The sequence below is a fragment of the Triturus cristatus genome, chromosome 10 (assembly GCF_964204655.1).
Source record: "Triturus cristatus chromosome 10, aTriCri1.1, whole genome shotgun sequence".
NCBI lineage: Eukaryota > Metazoa > Chordata > Amphibia > Caudata > Salamandridae > Triturus > Triturus cristatus.
In genome coordinates, this window is record NC_140593.1 from 1,024,293,372 (window position 1) to 1,024,314,034 (window position 20,663).

Consider the following 20,663-nt stretch of genomic DNA (forward strand, 5'->3'; position numbering starts at 1 on the left):
CCATTAGGAGGGGGACCAGACAGGGCTGTCCCTTGTCCCTCCTCCTGTTCCACCTCACCATAGAGACCCTGGCTTGTCTGGTCCGTGGTCATACTGATATTAAGGGTGTCAGATCTACTGAGACTACCATGGAAGAGAAAAAAGATTTCACTCTATGCAGATGTTATATTTTTGGTCATCACCTAGCCGGCAGAGACAATTCCAATGATTTTTCAGGACTTTGAATGCTATGACACCAACTCTGGGTATACTATAAACTGGGATAAATCTGTTTTGTACCCCATGGGCGGGAAGCTAGACTTGTCCACCCTTCCGGGGAGAATACGGATGGATAGAGAAGGGTTTTAATATCTTGAGAAATATATGTCCTCTATCCGGGAACGGTACCTGGATCGGAATCTGAGGAGGGTGCTGGTGGATTTCCACGCCGATGCAGAATGCTGGTGAGCATTACCACTGACACCACTGGGCAGAGCTGCCACATTTAAAATGATTACCCTACCAAAATTCTTATATATCCTCCAAAACAGGTATTATAAGATCCCCACTGAGCTTTTCTTAGGATTGAAGGAGAGTTCAGAAAATTATAATGGAACAATGGGCACCCCAGGATAGCACTGAAGACACTGCAGCACAATCAATACAATGGAGGCATTGCCCTCCCTGATATCCGAGCCTACTACAGGGAAGCCCACTTAATCATTAGCAATGACTGGGATTATGCATCCCAAGACCATCCACCATATGCCTTAGAGAGGACTCAGTTCCAGACAAGGTCCTATCTGCATTATCTCTATGTTGTAAAGGTGCTGGACGGTTGCTGCAGGCAACTCAGATGGCGATCGATGCATGGATCAAAGCAACAAGATGTATCGGGTGGGCGAATAGAGTAACCTGGGAGACTCCGCTGTGGGTAGGGGCGAGATTTAGGGAAATCGGAAAACAAACGGGCTTTGGAGCTCATAGGAATATCTCAGATCAGGAGGATGGGGGCCTTATGCCCTTCCGCTCCCTTCAATGGGATTATAAATTACAAAATACCCAATATTTCAAGTATGCACAGCTCAGTCATGCATGGTGTGCGGTGGATCTGGAAGTTCTCGACCTGCCTAACTATGCCCCCTTAGAGGGTAGGCTACTCATGAGGGAGATTGAGGAAAAGGTTGTTTCCTTCCTATACAAAACGCTCAATAGTAATATGCCCAACACTCTGAAGAAGTTGAGGGAAAAGTGGGAGAATGAGATGGAGGAACTTGATGATACGGATTGGGAGGCTGCCTTGATGCACCCTAGGGAGGTGGCTATTAAATCTAGACTGAGGACCATACAGGATCATCATCATTCTCCATTGAGTCTACTATGACCACGGTCGCCTACAGAAATTGGGCAGAGCGGAGTCCCATGATTATCTGCGGTGTAGGGGAGACAGTGTAACCTTTCTCCACACACTCTGGGTTGCCTTACCATAAAATCATATTGGCAAACAATACTGAGTGCATTAGGCAGTGTTTTGGGGCAGATTTCCCAGTGGATCAGAATTACATTCTCCTTGGCATACCAACAGATGTGGATGTACCACACGTCAAACTCCTTTTCTGCAACTTGAAGTTTGGTTCTTGGCGGTGATACCTGATCAGAAGTGAGGGTACCTTGTTAAAGTTGACCAAGTCAATGTATTATCTTATTGATTGTTTACTCAGAAAGATGTTAAGAATCAGATTTTTGCCTGTCAATCTCCCCCATCACTTTCTCTTCCAGTTACCCATGTTTTTTATCATAGCTTTGTTATCACTTCTCAATAAAGTTCATTATTATCCTTCCTGTGTAGAATACTGAGACTGGCTAAGCCTATCAGAATAGTTGGAATGCTGACAATGACTGTGATGTCATCTCCGTGAGAGTGTGTAATAACAGCTGGTGGAGACATTGGGCGTCTGTGTCTGCCTGTGCAGAGTGAGATTAGGAAGACAGTGCTTATGGCCTGCTCACCCACATGTTGTTAGGAGTTAATACTTGGTTGATGGGCTTTTACCCTCTTTGTGTACATTTGCCTTTAACTTGATTAATAATTTTGGGCCAGACAATCACCAGAACTGAATATCCTCAAAAGTGGCTGTTAACGCCCTCAGCACAAGGCAGTATCACTTTTACGGTTTCATTTCAGTACAACTCGTTTTATTCATAATCCTGTCAACTTTTTTTTACTCATGCCCTGCGTAGTTTATAATTGCCCATGAATGTAAATAGGTTCTTGTATGGAAAATATAACGTATTCCCGGATGTCATTATAATAAACACAAGACATGCCCTTAAACATAAACGTTTCGGATGTTAAATTGCATATATTTATCTATAAAACCAACAGATAAATTCACATTCATGCAATCATTTTATACAATATTACTTCAAATCACATGCTTATATTGTATAATTTTCAAAGTACCTTTTTGGAATAATTGACTGCCTTTTCCATTTCCGACAAAAGGCTGCTGATGTCATCACTGTCAATGATGCCTGAAAAACAAAGGTCTCCCAGTGAACTGTGAATAACATTTTAAAGTGATGGAAATCATAGTATCTAGTTTAAGTTAAAACAAATGGTTCTTAAAGACCGTTCTAGAGCTTCTGGCAAGCCTCATTCAACTGCTATGTGCATGTGTTGTTTCTTAGTTAAAAAATTTTTTTGTTGCATGCACCTCACTCAACGAACCTAATTTTTAAATCTTTTGAAAAGTTAGGGAGAAGCTTACTATGATTTCATGCCATGTTTGTGTCACAAAAGTGACGCAAATCAGCGCAAAATCTTTTTTTCTAATATACTTTCCAGAGCTAAACTTTTTTGCGCTGGAAATAACGTAGAAGTAACGCAAAGCAGTGCATAGGCTACTTTGCATTACTTAGCGCCAAGGGAGCGTACCATGGGTGGTGCATGGGCGTTCCCATGCAACCACCCCAGGTTTCTGACACTAAAGCCTATTTACTAAACGAAGTAGACAGAGTTTAGCGTCACAAAACTGCACCCTTTTGAAGTAGGCGCAACGAAGGAGAAATGCTTTCATTTCTCCTTCCTTTTCTGACTTTGCAGCACACATACAAGAGGGAAAAGGGTTAAAGTGTGTCTAAGCATGGTATTTTGTACTGGAAGGCTATCCTTCTAGTATAAAATCTATGCTAGACTCGCAGAGACACGCTTGCACTACGGCACAAAGGTGTCTCCATGGCGCACGGCAGCTGATTTCAGCACCGGCGCTAGGGAAAGGGGAGGAAAGTGCCATATTTCAGTAAATATGACGCTCTCCTCCTCGCTGCTTTTCAAACAGTGCAGTGCAGCATTTGCGGCTGTTGTGCTGCATGAGTAAATTGTAAATCTGGTGCTTAGTTTTTACCTGTTTCTTCAAACCAGTGGAACCTTCCATAGGCAGCATGTGCCATTTCCCTCAATGTGCCGGCGGTGTCTTTCGTACTGGCGTACCGGGTGGGAAAGGCGTCATCATCACAACCAATTCTGCTGATGGTGAAGAGGCAGACATGCAGCTGCACGTCACAACCGCCACAGATCTCAGCCACATACGCAGCCACCATGTCCTAGAACGCACACAATGAGGGCTGATAAGTGACCTCTGGGCAATAATTCAACAGTTCCACAAACATCTCTAATCTGCAAGCCACAAGCTTGAATTCTAGCAAGTGGACTCAAAGAAAACAAGTTACTTACCTGTAACTTTAGTTCTCCAGTATTGGAAACTTTCATAGATTCACATGCTTGAATCATTCCCCATCATTGAGATGGGAGTCCCCGGTATATAAAAATAGCAATGCAAAGATATTACAAACTAGAAACCAGGACTAGGCCCATTTCAGTTTTGTAACATATCCACCTCTTTTTGTAAAAGAGACCAAAAAAAATCAACAACCAATCAGATGAGCCTCGCCCTCTAGAACCCTCCTGAGAGAACCTCAGACCTTCAGATTTTCGTAGCCGTAGTGCCATAGGATAACCATAAAGATGCAGAAGGTTGAGCTTTCCCAGATGAGGAGGGTGGGTCGCATGTGAATCTATGAAAGTTTCCAATACTGGAGAACTAAAGTTACAGGTAAGTAACTTGTAACTTGTTTTCTTACTCCAGTATTGGAACTTTCATAGATTCAAATGCTTGAATCAGAGTAGCTAGCAGTCCTGAGCATGTTTTGTTCTTATCATCTTGAACAACCGTAAATAATGCACAGAAAAAGATTAGAGAAAGGAAAACATTTCCTCAATTTAGACTTCTTAAAATATCAAGACTATATTACGGTTAATCCAACGGAAAATTCAAAGAATTGGTAAAAAAAAAAAAAAAAAAAGGCATCATCAAAGCTTATATGCAGATAAAATATAGCCAGAAACAATACATTTATCAAAGAATGTGCGAGGATCTTAGGAAAGAAAAGGAAGGAGGGATGAGAGGGAAAGCTCACCGCTACTGAAACAGATTCCTCAGGACTGCTTGGCCCACTGCAGTATCACTGCGCGTCGAAGAATCCAAGCAGTAATGTCTGGTAAAGGTATGGATGCTCTTCCAGGTAGCCACTCTGCAGATATCCCGGATAGGTACCCCCGCAAAGAGGGCCGTAGATGAAGAGACTGCCCTCGTAGAGTGAGCACGCACCTTTCCTTGGAGGGGTTTCCCAGCCAATTGATGACAGTACTGGATAGAACTGGAAATCAAACGTGCAATGCCTTGCTTAGATAGGGGAAACCCCTTACGAGGAGCGCTAAAAACCACAAAGAGCTGAGGTGACTTTCTAAAGTGTTTAGTTCTTTGGAGGTAGAATTTTAAACAACGTTGAATGTCCAAAGAATGAAGTGATTTCTCAGCCGGTGTAGTAGGTTGAGGGAAAAAAGTCTGAAGAACCAGAGGTTCATTCAGATGAAAGTCCGAAGGCACCTTAGGGATGAATTTGGGGTTAGTACGAAGAACCACTGTATCATTTTTGAACTGAAGAAAAAGCTCCTGAATAGTGAGCGCTTGCAATTCGCTAACCCTTCTTGCAGATCTTAGCGCCAAAAGAAGAGCCACCTTCCACAAATGGAATTTTAACTCAGGTTTATGGATAGGTTCGAAAGGATATTTCATGAGCTAAGCCAAAACCACATTAAGGAGTCAGAGTGGAGGAGGAGGTTTGATCGTAGGAAAACCCCGAAAGAGACCCTTTATGAGTTGTTTTATTATGCTTGCGGACCATAGAGAAGGGCCTGAAGACTTTCTTCTGAAACAAGAGATGGCTGCCAGGTGAACTTTGATGGATGCGTGAGCTAAACCTGCCTTGGTCAAGAAAAGGATGTAAGGAAGAATCGCCTGAGCTGTGGAAGAGAAAGTGTGAACTCCTGACTTTTGGCACCAGAGACAGAACCTTTTCCTCTTCATTCGGTATGTCTTGTTCGTACTCTGAGCACAAGCCTGGGAAAGGATGTCTCTATACTCCGTGGACAGATTCAGGTCGAGAAACTCTCTGTGCTCAGGAGCTATGCCGATAATTGAAGGGATTTGGGATCCGGATGCAGAACTTGGCCTTGGGACATCGTCAGCAATGGTGGGATAGGATCCAAGGGAATATGTTGTTCCACCGACAGAAGAAGAAGCTCCGTGTACCAGTACTGGTGAGGTCAGGATGGCGCTATGAGGATCATTTTGCAGGATTCTGTTTTTATCTTCCTGAGAAGTCTCGGGAGAAGAGGGATGGGGGAAAAGCGTAGACAAAGGTGCCTGACTGTGCCATCGAAAACGCATTCCCCCACGATCCCGGAAGGTGATGCCAGCTTGCAAAGTACCGGCATTTCTTGTTCTCCGATGTCGCAAACAGATCTATGGACGGTGTGCCCCATAGCTGGTAGATTTCATCCAGTGTCCTCTGATCCATCTCCCACTCGTGGGAAACTGACTAGTCTGCTTAGTGTATCTGCTGTCTCATTGAGATTCCCTGGAAGATGCTCGGCTTTCAGCAAAACTCCATGTAGGATCGCCCATTCCCAGATACTTTGAGCTTCCACAGACAACAGACGGGATCTCGTGCCGCCCTGTTTGTTGATGTAATGCATGGCCGTGGTAGTGTCTGTTCTGATCAGAACTGACAAATTTCTGATTCTTGGGAGAAAAGCCTGTAGGGCTAGGCGAATCGCTCTTAGCTCCAGCAGACTGATGTGTAGAAGACGATGACGCTGTTGCCATCGACCACTGATTTGGAGGTCCTGCAAGACCGCTACCCAACCCTCTAGAGATGCATCTGTTGTAATTATCCGAGGAGCTGGAGTGACCAGAAAGGAGAGACCCTGTGAAATGTTTGCCTTGTGAATCCACCATTAAGCAGCTTGTCTCATTGGTGAAGTTACCGTGATCCTGTCTTCGAAAGATCCTTCCACCTGACGCCACTGTAAGTCCAGTTGCTCCTGAAGAGGAAGCATTTGAAGCCTGCAGTGGGGTATCAGAGGAATGCAGGACGAAATGCATCCCAGAAGGGACTTGTAGAGGCAAACTGAAAGTGACCTTCTTTTTAGAAGCAGACGAGCCATTGACATCAGCTTGGCTTGTCTTTCTAGAGATGGAAACGCTCTGTTTAGAGACGTGTCCAATATGGCTCCTAGAAACATGACGTTCTTGGAAGGACACAAGTTTGACTTTTCCCTGTTGAGGGTAAGACCTAAACCTTTGAACATCGTTGTACAGGCCGTCACTGAATTCCTGGCTGTTGCTTTGGAAGGGGCTTTTATCAACCAGTCGTCTAGGTAGGGAAACACCTGGTGCTGTTGTCTTCTTTGGAAGGCCGCTACTGGAGCCAGAATTTTCTTAAAGGTTCTTGGTGCCGATCTGAGGCCGAAAGGGAGGACTTTGAATTGAAAGTGGCTCTTGGCTACTGTAAAGCGAAGGAACGTCCTGTGCGATGGATGAATGGGGACGTGAAAATAAGCATCCTCTAGGTCTAAAGTGGCCATGAAATCTCCCGAATTTAGGAGTCGAAGTATGTTCTGTAAGGAGATCATTCGAAACGACTGCTTGATGAGATAGGTATTGAGCTCCCTCAGATCTAGGATGGGACACCACTTTTTACGACAGTCTTTCGAACCAGAAAGAACCAGGAGTAGAATCCCCTTCCTCTTTGAGATAACGGGACCGGTTCTGTTGCCCCCTTCTGTAAAATATTTTGGACTTCTAGGTGCAGGAGACGTAGATGTTTTGTTATGTGACTGCGAGGAGGGGTGTTTGGAGGAGGATAAACAAATTCCAGCGTATGGCCAAATTGAACTATGTTGAGCACCCATCGATCTGTTGTTATTTGTTGCCAATTTTGGAAGCACAAAGAAATCCTTCCCCCTACAGGTGTATGGTTGTGGGAAGGAACAGTAGTCAGAGCCTGCAAGCCGCTATTGATGTCTTGAAGAATCCTTCCCCTGACGTCCTGTTCTGCCTCTGGGTGCAGATTTAGAATAGGCTGTAGATTGACCTTGTTGATGATTGTACTGCGGATGATAAGACTGCGCAGCAGGTGTATAAGAGGAGTATCTATATTGTTGGTATCCTCCTCTGTACGAAGGAAGCCCTCTACCCCTTGCGCCTCGAAAAGGAACTTTGCGGTATTGAAGCGTCCTCAACGACTTCGCTGTGCCTGTGTCCTATTTGATGTCTTGGAGAGCGTCATCCACATGCTTTCCGAAGAGAGCTTCTCCATCGAATGGAAGATCCAGTATTTTGTTTTGGACCTTTAGGTCTGAACGAGGTTGCTCAAAGCCAACTCTGGCAACGTAGGACCGCTGCTCCAGCCAGGGATCGGAAAGCTGTTGTAGCAATGTCCATTGCACAATCAATGACCTCCGAAGAGGCCCTCTCCCCTTCTTGGAGGTTCTTTTTTGCTTCAGTTTTACTGTCCTCAGGTACGTGGTCGAGGTAAGGAGATAAATAACACCACATCTGCCTGTCGTAGTGGCCCAGAATACCTAAGGCAGTAGCCGCTTTGACCAGTAAACCTGGCAAAGAGGAAAATCTCTTGCCTGCATTGTCCAGACGTCTGCCTTCTTTGTCCGGAGGTGTAGTGAGAGGAGCTGCCGGATTCTTTGACTTCCGTTGCGCTGCCTGCGATATAACTGTCTGCTTTCAGGTGACTCACCAGGCAAGCCGGGCTATCCTCTGGTGAAGGGGAAGAAGAGTGGGGATAATATAATCACCCCACTCCCTATGCAGGTCTGGAAGATCCGTTTCCCCCTGATCATCATCCGAGGTATACAATATCGCAACAATGTAGTGGTGGCCTAAACAGTAGCACATCAATCCGCCAGTGGTACGTTTCTTGATTATAGTCCTTATAGATTACGGTGCCCTTCAAGGTAACAAAGACAGGAACATCAAACTACCAAGGATGTTTGGTTAACGAGTATTCAAATGAAACTCGTTATTGTATTCTTTTATCAAAGTATTGCACCTCGGCACTCTAATAGTTTAGATATACAGTTTCTAAAGTTATCTGCAAAGATGTGGCCACCTATAAAAACCCAATTCTTCCTATAATTATATATGTGTGCTCACAGGAAAAATACGTCAGGTAAACATAAGTCATATGTAACTCTGTATTTTTAATCCAAAATCCTCATAACAACACATTGGCAAGTGACTGAAAAAGCATGAAGATATTATATGCTTATAACATTGTTTTTGAACAAAGGAAGAATGTACAGTTGCCAAATAAAGGTCCTATTTCTAGAGCCTTCCAAGTGATGGCAGTTTGGAGCAGCCGACACGTGTTTCGTTACTTTTGGTAACTTTTTCAAGGCTTATTCATTGATATGTCAATTCTCTCTTTAAATGAAATGACAGCAGGTACTGGATAATGAGTAAAAATAGCAAGGATGTTCAGTTGTGACCCTAAGATTATTTGGTTCCAGTTCAATGATGTTTTATCCATATGATAGTAACACAGGCTATTCGTATGCCTGAATGTGAATATTCGATATGGCGTGGGCCATGATATGCCCTATAAGTAGGACGTTGTCTGAAGCAGGGGCGGTCCTGGTACCTCCAGGGAGAAGCCTTCTCATATTCACATTCAGGCATACAAATAGCCAGTGTTACTATCATTTGGAGAAGATGCAAATAATTTCCAATTAACTACTGGATAGCAAGGGGGCAACCAGAATAATTTAACACCAACAAAAGACCAACCTATCAAGGACACACAGACATAAAAAATATCCGACCCCTGATTGGATAAAACATCATTGAACTGGAACCAAATAATCTTAGGGTTGCTACTGAACATCCTTGCTATTTTTACTCATTATCCAGTACCTGCGATCATTTCATTTAAAGAGAGAATTGACATATCAATGAATAAGCCTTGAAAAAGTTACCGAAGTAATGAAACACGTGTCGGTTGCTCCAAACTGCCATCACTTGAAGGCCCTAGAAATAGGACCTTTATTTGGTTACTGTACATTCTTCCTTTGTTCAAAAACAATGTTATAAGCATATAATATCTTCATGCTTTTCCAGTCACTTGCCAATGTGTTGTTATGACGATTTCAGATTTAAATACAGAGTTACATATGACTTATGTTTACCTGACATATTTTTCCTGTGAGCACACATATATAAATATAGGAAGAATTGGGTTTTTATATGTGGCCATATCTTTGCAGATAACTTTAGAAACTGTATATGTAAACTATTAGCGTGCCGAGGTGCAATACTTTGATAAAATCATCCGAGGTATCTTGGATAAAAGGCTGAGTTTGTGGAGGACCTTCTACTATTTGCAGCAGTGGTGGCGGCACCCGAGGGGTGGACGGCACTGAGGGTGGCCTTTTAGTAACTGACCCCTGTTCCTGAATCGAAGATGGAGTTGGAAACCTTCTCTTGTAGTCCAACAGCATATACTGCAAGACCGAAATCAAAGAGAACGGCATACAGACTACCTCCTCTTGATACTCCCTATGGTAGTCCTGGTGAGGATCATAGTCCTGCTCCCCTTCATATCCTTCTTCCGAATCGTCCTCCTGGCACTTGACGTGCAGCTCTGAAGGGCCATGGGCATAACTGAAAGGTCCTTCGTCGTCTGAATCTTCCTCTTCTAGGAGGTGAGAAGATAGTAGGGGAGTCACCTTGCTAGGAGAAGTGAGCTCAGGGGTTACCTGACGCTTCCTGAATTTTTCTCTGGAAATTTTCACTCCTGTCGACGGCATTGTCGACGATGTTGATATTGCCATAGACTGTGCTGTCTTCGCTACCCTCGTCATTACTGTCGACGCCATAGCCGTCGACGTTGTCGTAGTTCTCGTCGCCGCCGTCATCTTTGTTGTCGTCTATGCTATCGACGACGATAGCTCCGTCATCACTGCTGTCATAGCCTCCGTCGTCGATGGAGGCGGAACCGTAGTCATCGATGCTAGAGAAGCTCTCAACGACGATCCCATCGATGGACCTGTTCTAAGTTGAAGAGACTGGCCCTTGACACTCCGTGTCGATGATGTCGATGACGGTTTCTTCTTCGACGGTGTCGTCGACTGCTTCGTCGACGGTGGTAATTTCTTTGCCTGTTTTTCCTCAAGAGGAACAGAGGAGGGTTTCTTGAACATTTTTCTTCCTTCAGTAGGGGAAGAAGGAGGAACAGAGCTCGACTTTCAAATTCCACTTACTCCTGTTTTAAGTCCTTTCCTCTCCTTTTCACCTATGTGAAGAGATTTAGTTGGACTGAGCCTGTCAGACCCATGAGAGGTCTTTTTAGAGGCTTTTTGAGGGCGCTCCTCTAAAGAAGTAGGGTCAGATCTTCCCCTTTTTTCAGATCTTCTAGAAGATGAAGCAGATGAGGCCTCATCACTGTCGTCACTAGAGACCGGTTCTCTCCTGGATTTCAACTTCTGGAGCCAGGTAAGGAGACGTCCCTCACGATCCCTCAAGGTTTTAGTTGAAAAGGTACAACATACCTTGCAATCCTTGGCTTTGTGGTCAGGATACAAGCAGTATATTCAATCCTTATGAGGGTCATCCATATAAAGCCTCTTTTTAGAGCATGTGGCACAAGCTCTAAAAAGGCCTTTTTTCTCCTTGTCTGACATGATGAATAGAGAACAGACCAAGATTGTAGAGTAGTCTGGAAAATATAAAGTAGAAAAATTCTCTCAAGAGTAGTAGAATAAAGGATAACTGAGCAGAGCTCAGTGGAGACTCCCTAGCACAACGTGCGGTAGAAAATCTGAAGGTCTGAGGTTCTCTCAGGAGGGTTCTAGAGGGTACGGCTGATCTGATTGGTTGTTGATTTTATTTGGTCTCTTTTACAATAAGAGGTGGATATGTTACAAAACTGGAATGGGCCTAGGCCTGGTTTCTGGTTTGTAATAACTTTGCATTGCTATTTTTTAATACCGGGGACTCCCATCTCAACGACGGGGAATGATTCAAGCATGTGAATCTATAAAAGTTCCAATACTGGAGTAAGTTTCATTTTTTCTAGGGCAATAGAATGAGTACCACTGAGTTGAGCAACACTTCTGCTGGGGGTGGGATTAGATAGATTATAGACAGGGCCACTGGAATTATGTGATTGTAGCATAATTAAAGATTTGCCGCATTTACCACACAATCCATCATCTGTTGCATAATCTGCAGATTTTAACAACAACAAAAATTGCTACCAGCTGAAAAGGTTCAAAAGTTACTTAAAATGCAAAGCACCTGTTACCGCACAGTGGAAGGCCTTTTGCAAAGGTTGATTGGTTACCTTTCTGTGTCTTATTGCTATATTTGGGTATTAAACTGGTACTAATGAGGTGCCCCAATGCCCAGCCAGTGTTAACAAGTGTAAGAATGACAAAATATTGAAGTAATACTATTATAAAATGTGCTGCAATATGCTGTATAATTAGCCTATTCTTGCCACATAATTTACCAAAACCTTTCGCATAAATTGGCCCTCTCCTGCTGCATAATTCCAGTGACCCTGATAATAGACCATCAGTTCAATTTTGTATAACGTTTCAGAATTACATTGTTAGCACTGGTGCATGTTTTCCACAACTGCAACACTACCAAGAGGAAAAATTACATGTGCGCTGACCAGTCAGTAAAAAAATTAGATCTTCTGCAATAGCCGACGAGTAAAACTGTATGTGAAAAACTACCTCAAAGCAATTTTGTGATTTGGACTGGGATACAAACAGTGCTATGAAGCTTGCATCAACTAGCTCCATAAAGTACCTGTTGTACTTTAAAATACTTAAGGTAACGCCTAAAACACAAGTTATTATCTGTGCACGGAAGGGACTTAATTGCCGTAGTGACACAATAAAAATAATGCATAGCATAACAATGATGAAATGGTTAGAAAACAATATAAATAAAATAGACAATTTATGTAGGTGTGAGATATTGAATTAGTTGGCACCTCGGCTGTTCAGAATACTATTAGGAACTGTAAACTGATATATTAAAAAATAACAATACAAAAACAAGAATAGCATTCTTTAAATCTAGGTGACTGCATGATTAGGAGCTTCTGATTCTTTGCTTTTATAAGCAAATGCTGTCAAAGCCAGTAGGGCTTGCCTTTCAAAAGCAAAGTGGACGTTTAAGGCCTTATTACTAGTTTGGCAGTCCTCATCTGGTACCGCTACCGCCGCGGTCCCAGGAAGACCGCCAAGCCTGTGGTGCACCCACCCGCTGGATTACGAGTTTAATCCAGGGCAGGCGGTGCTGCGGTGGTGTCATGGCGGCGAGAATGTTAGGCTCATAGAAGAGCCTATACAAGATACTGCCGCAGTGAAAGAGCCTGCTTCAAGTAAGTGCCCTGTGTGGCATGCCCCATATTGCGCATGCCACACAGTGAACCCACGAAAGTGCAATTGTAGGAGGGAACAACATGTGCCCCCCGCACCCACCCCATGGGCAGACTTACCCGGGGGCCATGTTGGGGGCTCCTCCTTGACCTTCTGCCAACCTTTTCATGGCGGCATCACCGCCATGAAAAGGCTTGCAGAAGGGCAACTCGTAATATAGATGACGGTGCCCAGATCGGCACCGCCTCCATTCCTCCCCACTTTACACACCGCAGTCACTGCAGGATCCTGTCGGCATCGGCAGTGTTGTAGTGGGCTGGTTGCAGTCCGACCAGCGCATTCGGAATACGGCGGTCGAAGCGCTGTGGTCAGACCACCACTGCGAGTATTGCTGTCCCAGGACCGCCATACTTGTAATTAGGCTCTGACAAGGCTTGTTATCCTTATAACATTTAATTCCTAAACCGAAATCCCTGCTTCATAAGTTGCACCGGTTACAATTTTGGCTGATGCTTGGCATAGTGAGAGTCAGAGACAGTCGCCCATTCGGTGAGAACTCTCCAGGTTGTTAGTTCTCTCTCCGTCTCCCCCTGCTGAGTATGCCTTTCCTATTGAAATTCAGTTGAATCATGGTTCGCCCAACAAAACTTCTACTTCCGTGTTCAAAAACATTCTGCTATTAAACATATCCATATTACCAAAGTTCATAGCTGATTTACCAGCCACATAATCAGCTAATCCGGTGTAATGTTCAGGTTTCCATTTTTTTCATGCTCCCCATTGCCCTGAGTATTGTCAGGTTCCTATCCACTGCCTTTCATGAAAATGCTTCTATACTTCTGGCCTAGACACAGCTTAAGCTTTTAGCTGTATAGCCAGGCTTATGTTTTCCAAACAATAATTACAAAATTCAAAAATATATATACCTACAGGGGCTTTATAACAGCTTCCTACTGCTAATCTAAGAGATATTATGGTTGTAGATAATGCATAAAATTGTGAAATCTCTACTGTGAAAATAAGCACAATAAGCAGTTTGTAATTTCCTGCAACCATCATACTCCTAACCAGAGTAATGTTAGTCATAATTGAAGGCACTTGGTGCTTTGGAATATATATATTTTTTTGATGTATATATATATATATATATATATATATATATATATATATATATATATATATATATATATATATATATATATATATATATATATATATATATATATATATATATATATATATATATATATATATATATATATATATATAAAGGTTCACAAGTTGCCCCACAATGCGAGGTGCACTCCCAATCGGCATCTATAGGGTCAGGGAAGGTCGCAGGCGTGCCCCATGCCTGCAGCGACCTGACATGTTTCGGGCTCCGCCCTTCCTCAGAGGTTAATGCTGCTGCGCAGAAACACCACCACATGACTCTCCAATGTACACCCTTTATTTATGCATCAAACTCAGGTGAGTATCTACGCAAAGAATTCTGGGATTGGAAGTCCAAATAACGCCCAAGTGGGTTGGCAGAATTCCTGAGCAAAATAAAGTAAAATCATCACGGGCACACCGCCAACACCTTCCCCCATTCAGCCTCTCACCAGTTTGTTCTGCCGCGCTATCCAACAGAACAGCTGCGGAGCCGCTTGATTTGCGGCGGTGCTCCCCACGGCCGGGCCGGCCGTAATTACATAAAGGTTCACAAGTTGCCCCACAAGGCGAGGTGCACTCCCAATCGGCGTCTATAGGGTCAGGGAAGGTCGCAGGCGTGCCCCATGCCTGCAGCGACCTGACATGTTTCGGGCTCCGCCCTTCCTCAGAGGTTAATGCTGCTGCGCAGAAACGCCACCACATGACTCTCCAATGTACACCCTTTATTTATGCATCAAACTCAGGTGAGTATCTACGCAAAGAATTCTGGGATTGGAAGTCCAAATAACGCCCAAGTGGGATACTCACCTGAGTTCTTTTAACATACCCATGGCCTTGTCTTCCTCCATGCCCTTGTTCCATTCTGCATCAGTTAGCGAGGGAAGATGCACCGCGCAAATGGGTACGTCTAACACTTCCTCACTGTGATTGCCTTTGATGGGTAACCTCGACAAACAATCTGCAATCACGTTTTCTGGCCCCGGTAAGTACTCCATTTTGAAACAAAAGTTTTCCAGCCCTAGCACCCACTTACTTATCCTAGGGGACATATTTTGTGCTTGTTTCGGCGAAAACATGAATGTAAGGGGTTTGTGGTCTGTATGAATGGTAAACTTGGTACCCCACAAAAAGAATTTGAAATGATGTACTGCCCAGAAACATGCTAACGCCTCCCTCTCGATGACCGAGTAATTGCGTTCTGACTCACACAAGGTGCGTGATGCAAACGCTATCACTATTTCTTCCCCGTCACCTTTTTGGGACAACATGGCCCCCAACCCTTTGTTGGAGACGTCCGTGGTTAAAATGGTTCTCTTTTTGGGATCAAAAGACCCCAATGCTGGTGAATCCAATATGCACTTTTTTATCACCTCAACCATCCTACTGTGTTCTTGATCCCACACAAATGCTGTGTTCTTCTTCAGGAGCTCACGTAGGCCCACACATAAATCAGCAAAAGTCCTGACAAATTTGGACATGTACTCCACTAAACCCAAAAATGATTTGAGCTCCTCCTTATTAGTTGGGTGTGGGGCCTCACAGACGGCTTGGATTAGACTATGCTTGGGTCTGAACCCCTCTTTGGTAATGGTGTGCCCCAGGTAGTCCACGGATTTTACCTTTTTCCTACACTTGTCCAGTTGTACTGTTAACCCTGCATCACTTAATCTGTGATACACTGCATGAAGGGTGGCATCATGTGCTTCCTCCGTCTCCCCGTACATCAGGATGTCGTCTTGGAAGCAGAGTGTGTTCTTGACCCCTCTTAGTACCTGCTGCATTATTTTCTGAAATACTGAGGCTGCTGAGGCGAGACCGAAAGGCATTCTCACAAACATAAACGCCCCAAACGGCGACGTGAACGCCGTCAACGGTCTCGACTCGGGATGCAGCTCTACTTGGTGATAAGCCCTAGACAGATCAATAACTGAAAAGTAACATGCCTTGCCCATGGTGCTTATCATCTCATTTATATTGGGGAGAGGGAATCTCTCCACCCAAATATTCTCATTTAAGGAGCGTAGATCCACACATAGGCGAATGCCTTTCCCATTACCCGTAGATGCTAAGACTAAGGGCGCAAGCCACTCAGTAGCCTCGACGGGTTGTATGACCCCTATTTCACACAGCTTATCTAACTCTTCTTTGAGTGTCTCTCTCAAATGGAAAGGTACTGACCGTGTCTTGTGTACCACAGGTTTGGCTCCAAGTCTGATTTTAATTTTGTGCTGGAACTCACGTAGTTTACCCAATTCCTCAGTGAAAAGTTTGGGGAACCTCATCTGTAGACCTCTTTCATCGCTAGCTCTGTCAACCATAATCACCTGATTCTCTCTGTTGGGATCTAACCTGATACCTAATTCTCTTTGGTGCTGCCACCCCAGAAGATTGGCACCATGCTCAACAATGTACACACTCCCCTTTGTGGTCCTCCCTTTGAAATCAATGTTTCTGTTCAACATGCCCACCAGGGGAATGGGATCTCTCGTGTACCCTTCAGGTTTGATATCGGGGGTCTCTAAAATCTCTCTGGAACCACCCAATGACTCTTCGAAATCATGCACATTCACTAACGTGAAAGGGGAACAGGAATCCGCATACACTTCCAGCGGTTTGTTATTGAACATCACAATACATTTAGGGTAATTCTGTTTTCCCCCCACCGCCGTGCTCCTCACTTGGAAAACATACTTAGCATGAGATTTCTCACCACCACTAACCACGCTCACAGTGTTATTAATCCCTTCTCTGCACACTCTAGCTAGATGTCCTCTCCTGTTACATTTCTTACACATGACACTTCTGGCAGTGCACACAGGGTTATTGGCAAGATGGTTACTGCTACCACATCTATAACACTTTGCAATATGCCCCTCTCTACTAGCTTTTGTGGCTTGAACCTCCTTCGTGCTCCATTTATCGGACACTTTGAAAACATCTTTACTCTGCTCCTCTACCTGTACCTGTGCTACTACATCTTCTCTAACTTTCATTTCTTTTACACATTTCGCAGTATGTTCCACAGATTGCGCGATCACCACTGCATCTTTCAAAGTGGGATTTTTAGCTAACAGTTTTTCTTGAATCCTGCTATTGTTTGTGCATCTAACCAGTTGGTCGCGTATGAGAGAATCATTCAAATCCCCAAACTCGCACAACTGCGTTAGGCCCCTTAGAGCTGCAATGTAGATACTGATCGACTCGCACTTCCCTTGAACTCTGGTGAAAAATTTGTGTCTTTCCAACACCACGTTGACTTTATCCCCAAAGTGTGACTCCAGCTTCATCAATGTCACATCAAAAACATCAATGCCCTCATCATCCTCCAACTCAGGTTCCGGAAGGGTTTCGTAAACTTTGCGACCATGTACGCCCAAATTATGCAGTAGAATATGCTGTTTCCTCAAGGCTGAAAATCTTTCACCTCCCATGGCAATTAGGTATGATTCGAACAGCTTGGCCCAATCCTTCCAGTGAATCTCTGGATCCCCACAGTCATTCAAGAAGGACGGGGGTTGACTCATGCCAGGTGTTCCCATGGTGACTAAATAGCTAACCCCCGACCACAGATATGGTGCTGGACCAGATAAAAGCGGGGTGGGTGTCCCTACAGCTTCTAAGAATGCCTAAGGGTGGCCACCACCTGCGCACTGACAGCTTTCCCTCCTACTGCTCTAGATACCAGAGTCTCTAATAAGCACTGGCATGAACGCTATGCCCTCTGATACAGATTAACTAACACTCACCCCAGTCACGATGCAGGACAGGATCGATATTTTGAAGCCTGGCACAATCTCCAGCGCCTCTTGAACCTTTTAGACCTTAATTCGAGGAAACCCCTTGTAAAAAGGAACGAACAGCTCAAAGCGGCTGGAGCTCCGGCAAACACTGACAGGTTCTTGTCAAAGACCGGTCCTCAGCGGCTGGCGCGCCGGCTCCTCAGGGAGGATGTTACCTCACAGGACGTCCGCTTGCTAAGGAAACTCTGGGACGAGGCTGCCTCCGTAGCTCGCTGCTCCACACGCCGTCACACGATCAGCTGTATCAACGCTCGTCCCTCCGCGAACCTTCCTCACGAAGCGCTGCAACGCAGGTGTCTGCCTCAGCACTGCCACACGAAGCCGCCTCCGCAGCCCGCTGCTCCACCCGCCGTCACACCCAAGATCTGTCCGATGTGAGGGAAGTCACCTCAGCGAAAACCACAGCACTGTCCCTGATGCTGCGATCAGCCGTATCGACGCTCGTCCCTCCGCGAACCTTCCTCACGGTGCGCTGCAACGCAGGTGTCTGCCTCAGCACTGCCACCACCACGCGTGCCTCACGACAGAATCTTCGCTCGTCCCTCAGAGATCCTTCCCCCTGGGGCGCTCCAAAACGCAAGTGTCTGCCTCAGCACTGCCACACACACGTGCCTCACGACAGGATCTGCGCTGATCAAGTAAGTGTTTCCTTTGTGAATACATCCGTCATACATCGGGGATCCACAGGGCACCTCTAAAACTCTAGCACACACGCCGCGTAGTCCACAGGATGGCCAGGCACAAGATCACCTTCACCGGTATCACGCCTCTGGGCAGCTGTTAGTCCATTTCTACCAACTCCTTCCCATATGCTACGAGTTGTTAGATAGCGTGATGTTCTTTACAGTGCTTGCCCTCCTCTGCGCCGTACTTTCCTACGTGTGCACTTCTCATTAAATTGAACACGATGAGTACTTCACCAAGTAGTCTGCCTTGAAAGAATATACAGAGGGGAGATGGCCAGCTGCCCCCTTCGCAGTTCGTCGCCAGTGTTGTAATAAAACTGATGCACACACCAGTAGAAGTTCTTCGTCTTTATTCATGACCATCCGCTCTCACAATAGATGGAACTCACCTGAACATTCTAAGGTGAGCTCCCTAGGGTCATACCATATACTGGTTGGGGAAAGGGGTGTTGGAACGTACCAACTCACTCTAAGACATTAAGATTATAACATTAATAAACTAGAAATGACTGATTATATCAAGCAAACCCGGGAAACTATCGAAGAAAGATTGCACAAGCATGAAGAAAAGATGAAACTTAGAAAAGCACATCAATTTGCGCGCGATCAGGCAGATTATGACAATGGGCAGATTTTCACTTTCGTGCGCAAATTTGATAACGCTAGAAGACAACAATACAGTGGAAAACAAAGAGCAGTGTGATAAAAGTAACTCCAAATGCAGATGCAAATGATGAAATCTCGAGTGTTGATACAATATCGTAACTCTAGCGTAGAAGTTGAAAGCTTACATATACAGAAAACTCAACTCAGTGTTGGGCAAGAATTGGATTTTTTAGAAGAAGAGAGATTACAGACCCTGAGGCCGAGGCAACAAAGGAGGCCAATCGAAAGAGAAAAAACGCAAGAAGGCAGGAGAAAAAAGTGTAAACAAAAATCAAAAGAAAAAACCACAATGGCAGAAGAAACGCTGAAGAAAGACAACACTATAATCAACCTATCATCTGTAGTATTAACAAAAGCTGAAGAACAACTGCTAGCGCTTGGTTTGAATTATTGCCCAGGACAGACCTTCAACTACGCAAGCACCAGGATTGATGTATACTGTTTCATCAGGAAACTCAAACTCAAAAAGGTTTTTTCTATCAAAACTGATAAAAACAAGATAATTACATCTTTGGATAGCGACGAATGCGAAGGCCAAAAGCTTTCGGTTTCTGATATCCCTACCTTATTAATTTTGCATGACCTAAATGAACAAACCGAATCTCAGCCCTTACTTCCCGAAATAGATGTGGCTACACAAGCAAGACTGCAAAAAATCAACTTGGTCCAGAAAGGGGCTGGGAGCAGCTCTTTCAAACCTAAATCTTGCTTTGTCCCACTCATGCCTAAAGATGCTGTGGATGTCTTCCATGATGTGGTTACTGAAGACATCAAAAAATTGTATTATCAAGTAAATAATTCATTGAAGCGATTAATACCAATTTGATGATCCTTAACGTCACATCACACATTGATAAGTCAAACATTGAATTTTTGGACGTCAAAGCCTATATTAGAAAAGGCAAATTTGAAACAACTCTGTTTAGAAAGCCTACATCTGGAAATGTCACGCTTCACGCAAGTAGTGCCCATCCAAAACACCTGATTGCGAGCATACCCTATGGGGAAATTTTAAGGCTGAAACGTATTTGCAGTCTAGAATCTGATTTTATTGAGTGCTTGCATTATACTATGAACAGACTCAGAGCAAGAGGGTACAATGATAACATTCTAGATGAAGCCATGAGAAAGGCAAGCATTAGACCTAGAATCAGCCTTTTCAACAGTGACGAGAGTGTTACACATGATTCAACTAGTGATAAAATGTTTCCATGCAGAGAAAATGTTAGCCCTAGATTAATTACAACCTATAGCAATGAGGAAAGGAAAATAAGATCTATAATTAAAAAGAACTGGCCCATTGTCCTCACTGATGGGGTATTACGTACTAGATTACCTGAAAATCCCTCGATCACTTTTAGGAGAGCGAAATCCATGGGCACCGTTCTTGACAAAAGTTGCCCTGAGATAAGAAAAACAGCTACATGGCTGAGGCCAGCTCAGGGCTTTAGAAAGTGTTCATCTTGCAGGGCTTGCAAGTTTGGTATTGACAAAACCCACTATGTGACTCCGTTCAGTGAAAAAGAAATAGCCATTGTCGGTAGCTTTAATTGCAGAACC

General features: G+C 44.3%; 1 protein-coding gene across 2 annotated transcripts in view; it reads right to left on the reverse strand.

Moving 5' to 3' along the window:
• Window positions 1–20,663, reverse strand: part of VWA3A (von Willebrand factor A domain containing 3A) — a 598,738-nt gene that overhangs the window by 232,187 nt on the left and 345,888 nt on the right. For both annotated transcript variants that reach the window (XM_085629052.1, XM_085629053.1), the window contains 2 exons: window positions 3,387–3,585; window positions 2,444–2,514 (listed from right to left, as the gene is read on the reverse strand). In XM_085629052.1, the coding sequence (XP_085485178.1) occupies window positions 2,444–2,514; window positions 3,387–3,585 (270 nt within the window). The remainder of the gene's footprint in view (window positions 1–2,443; window positions 2,515–3,386; window positions 3,586–20,663) is intronic.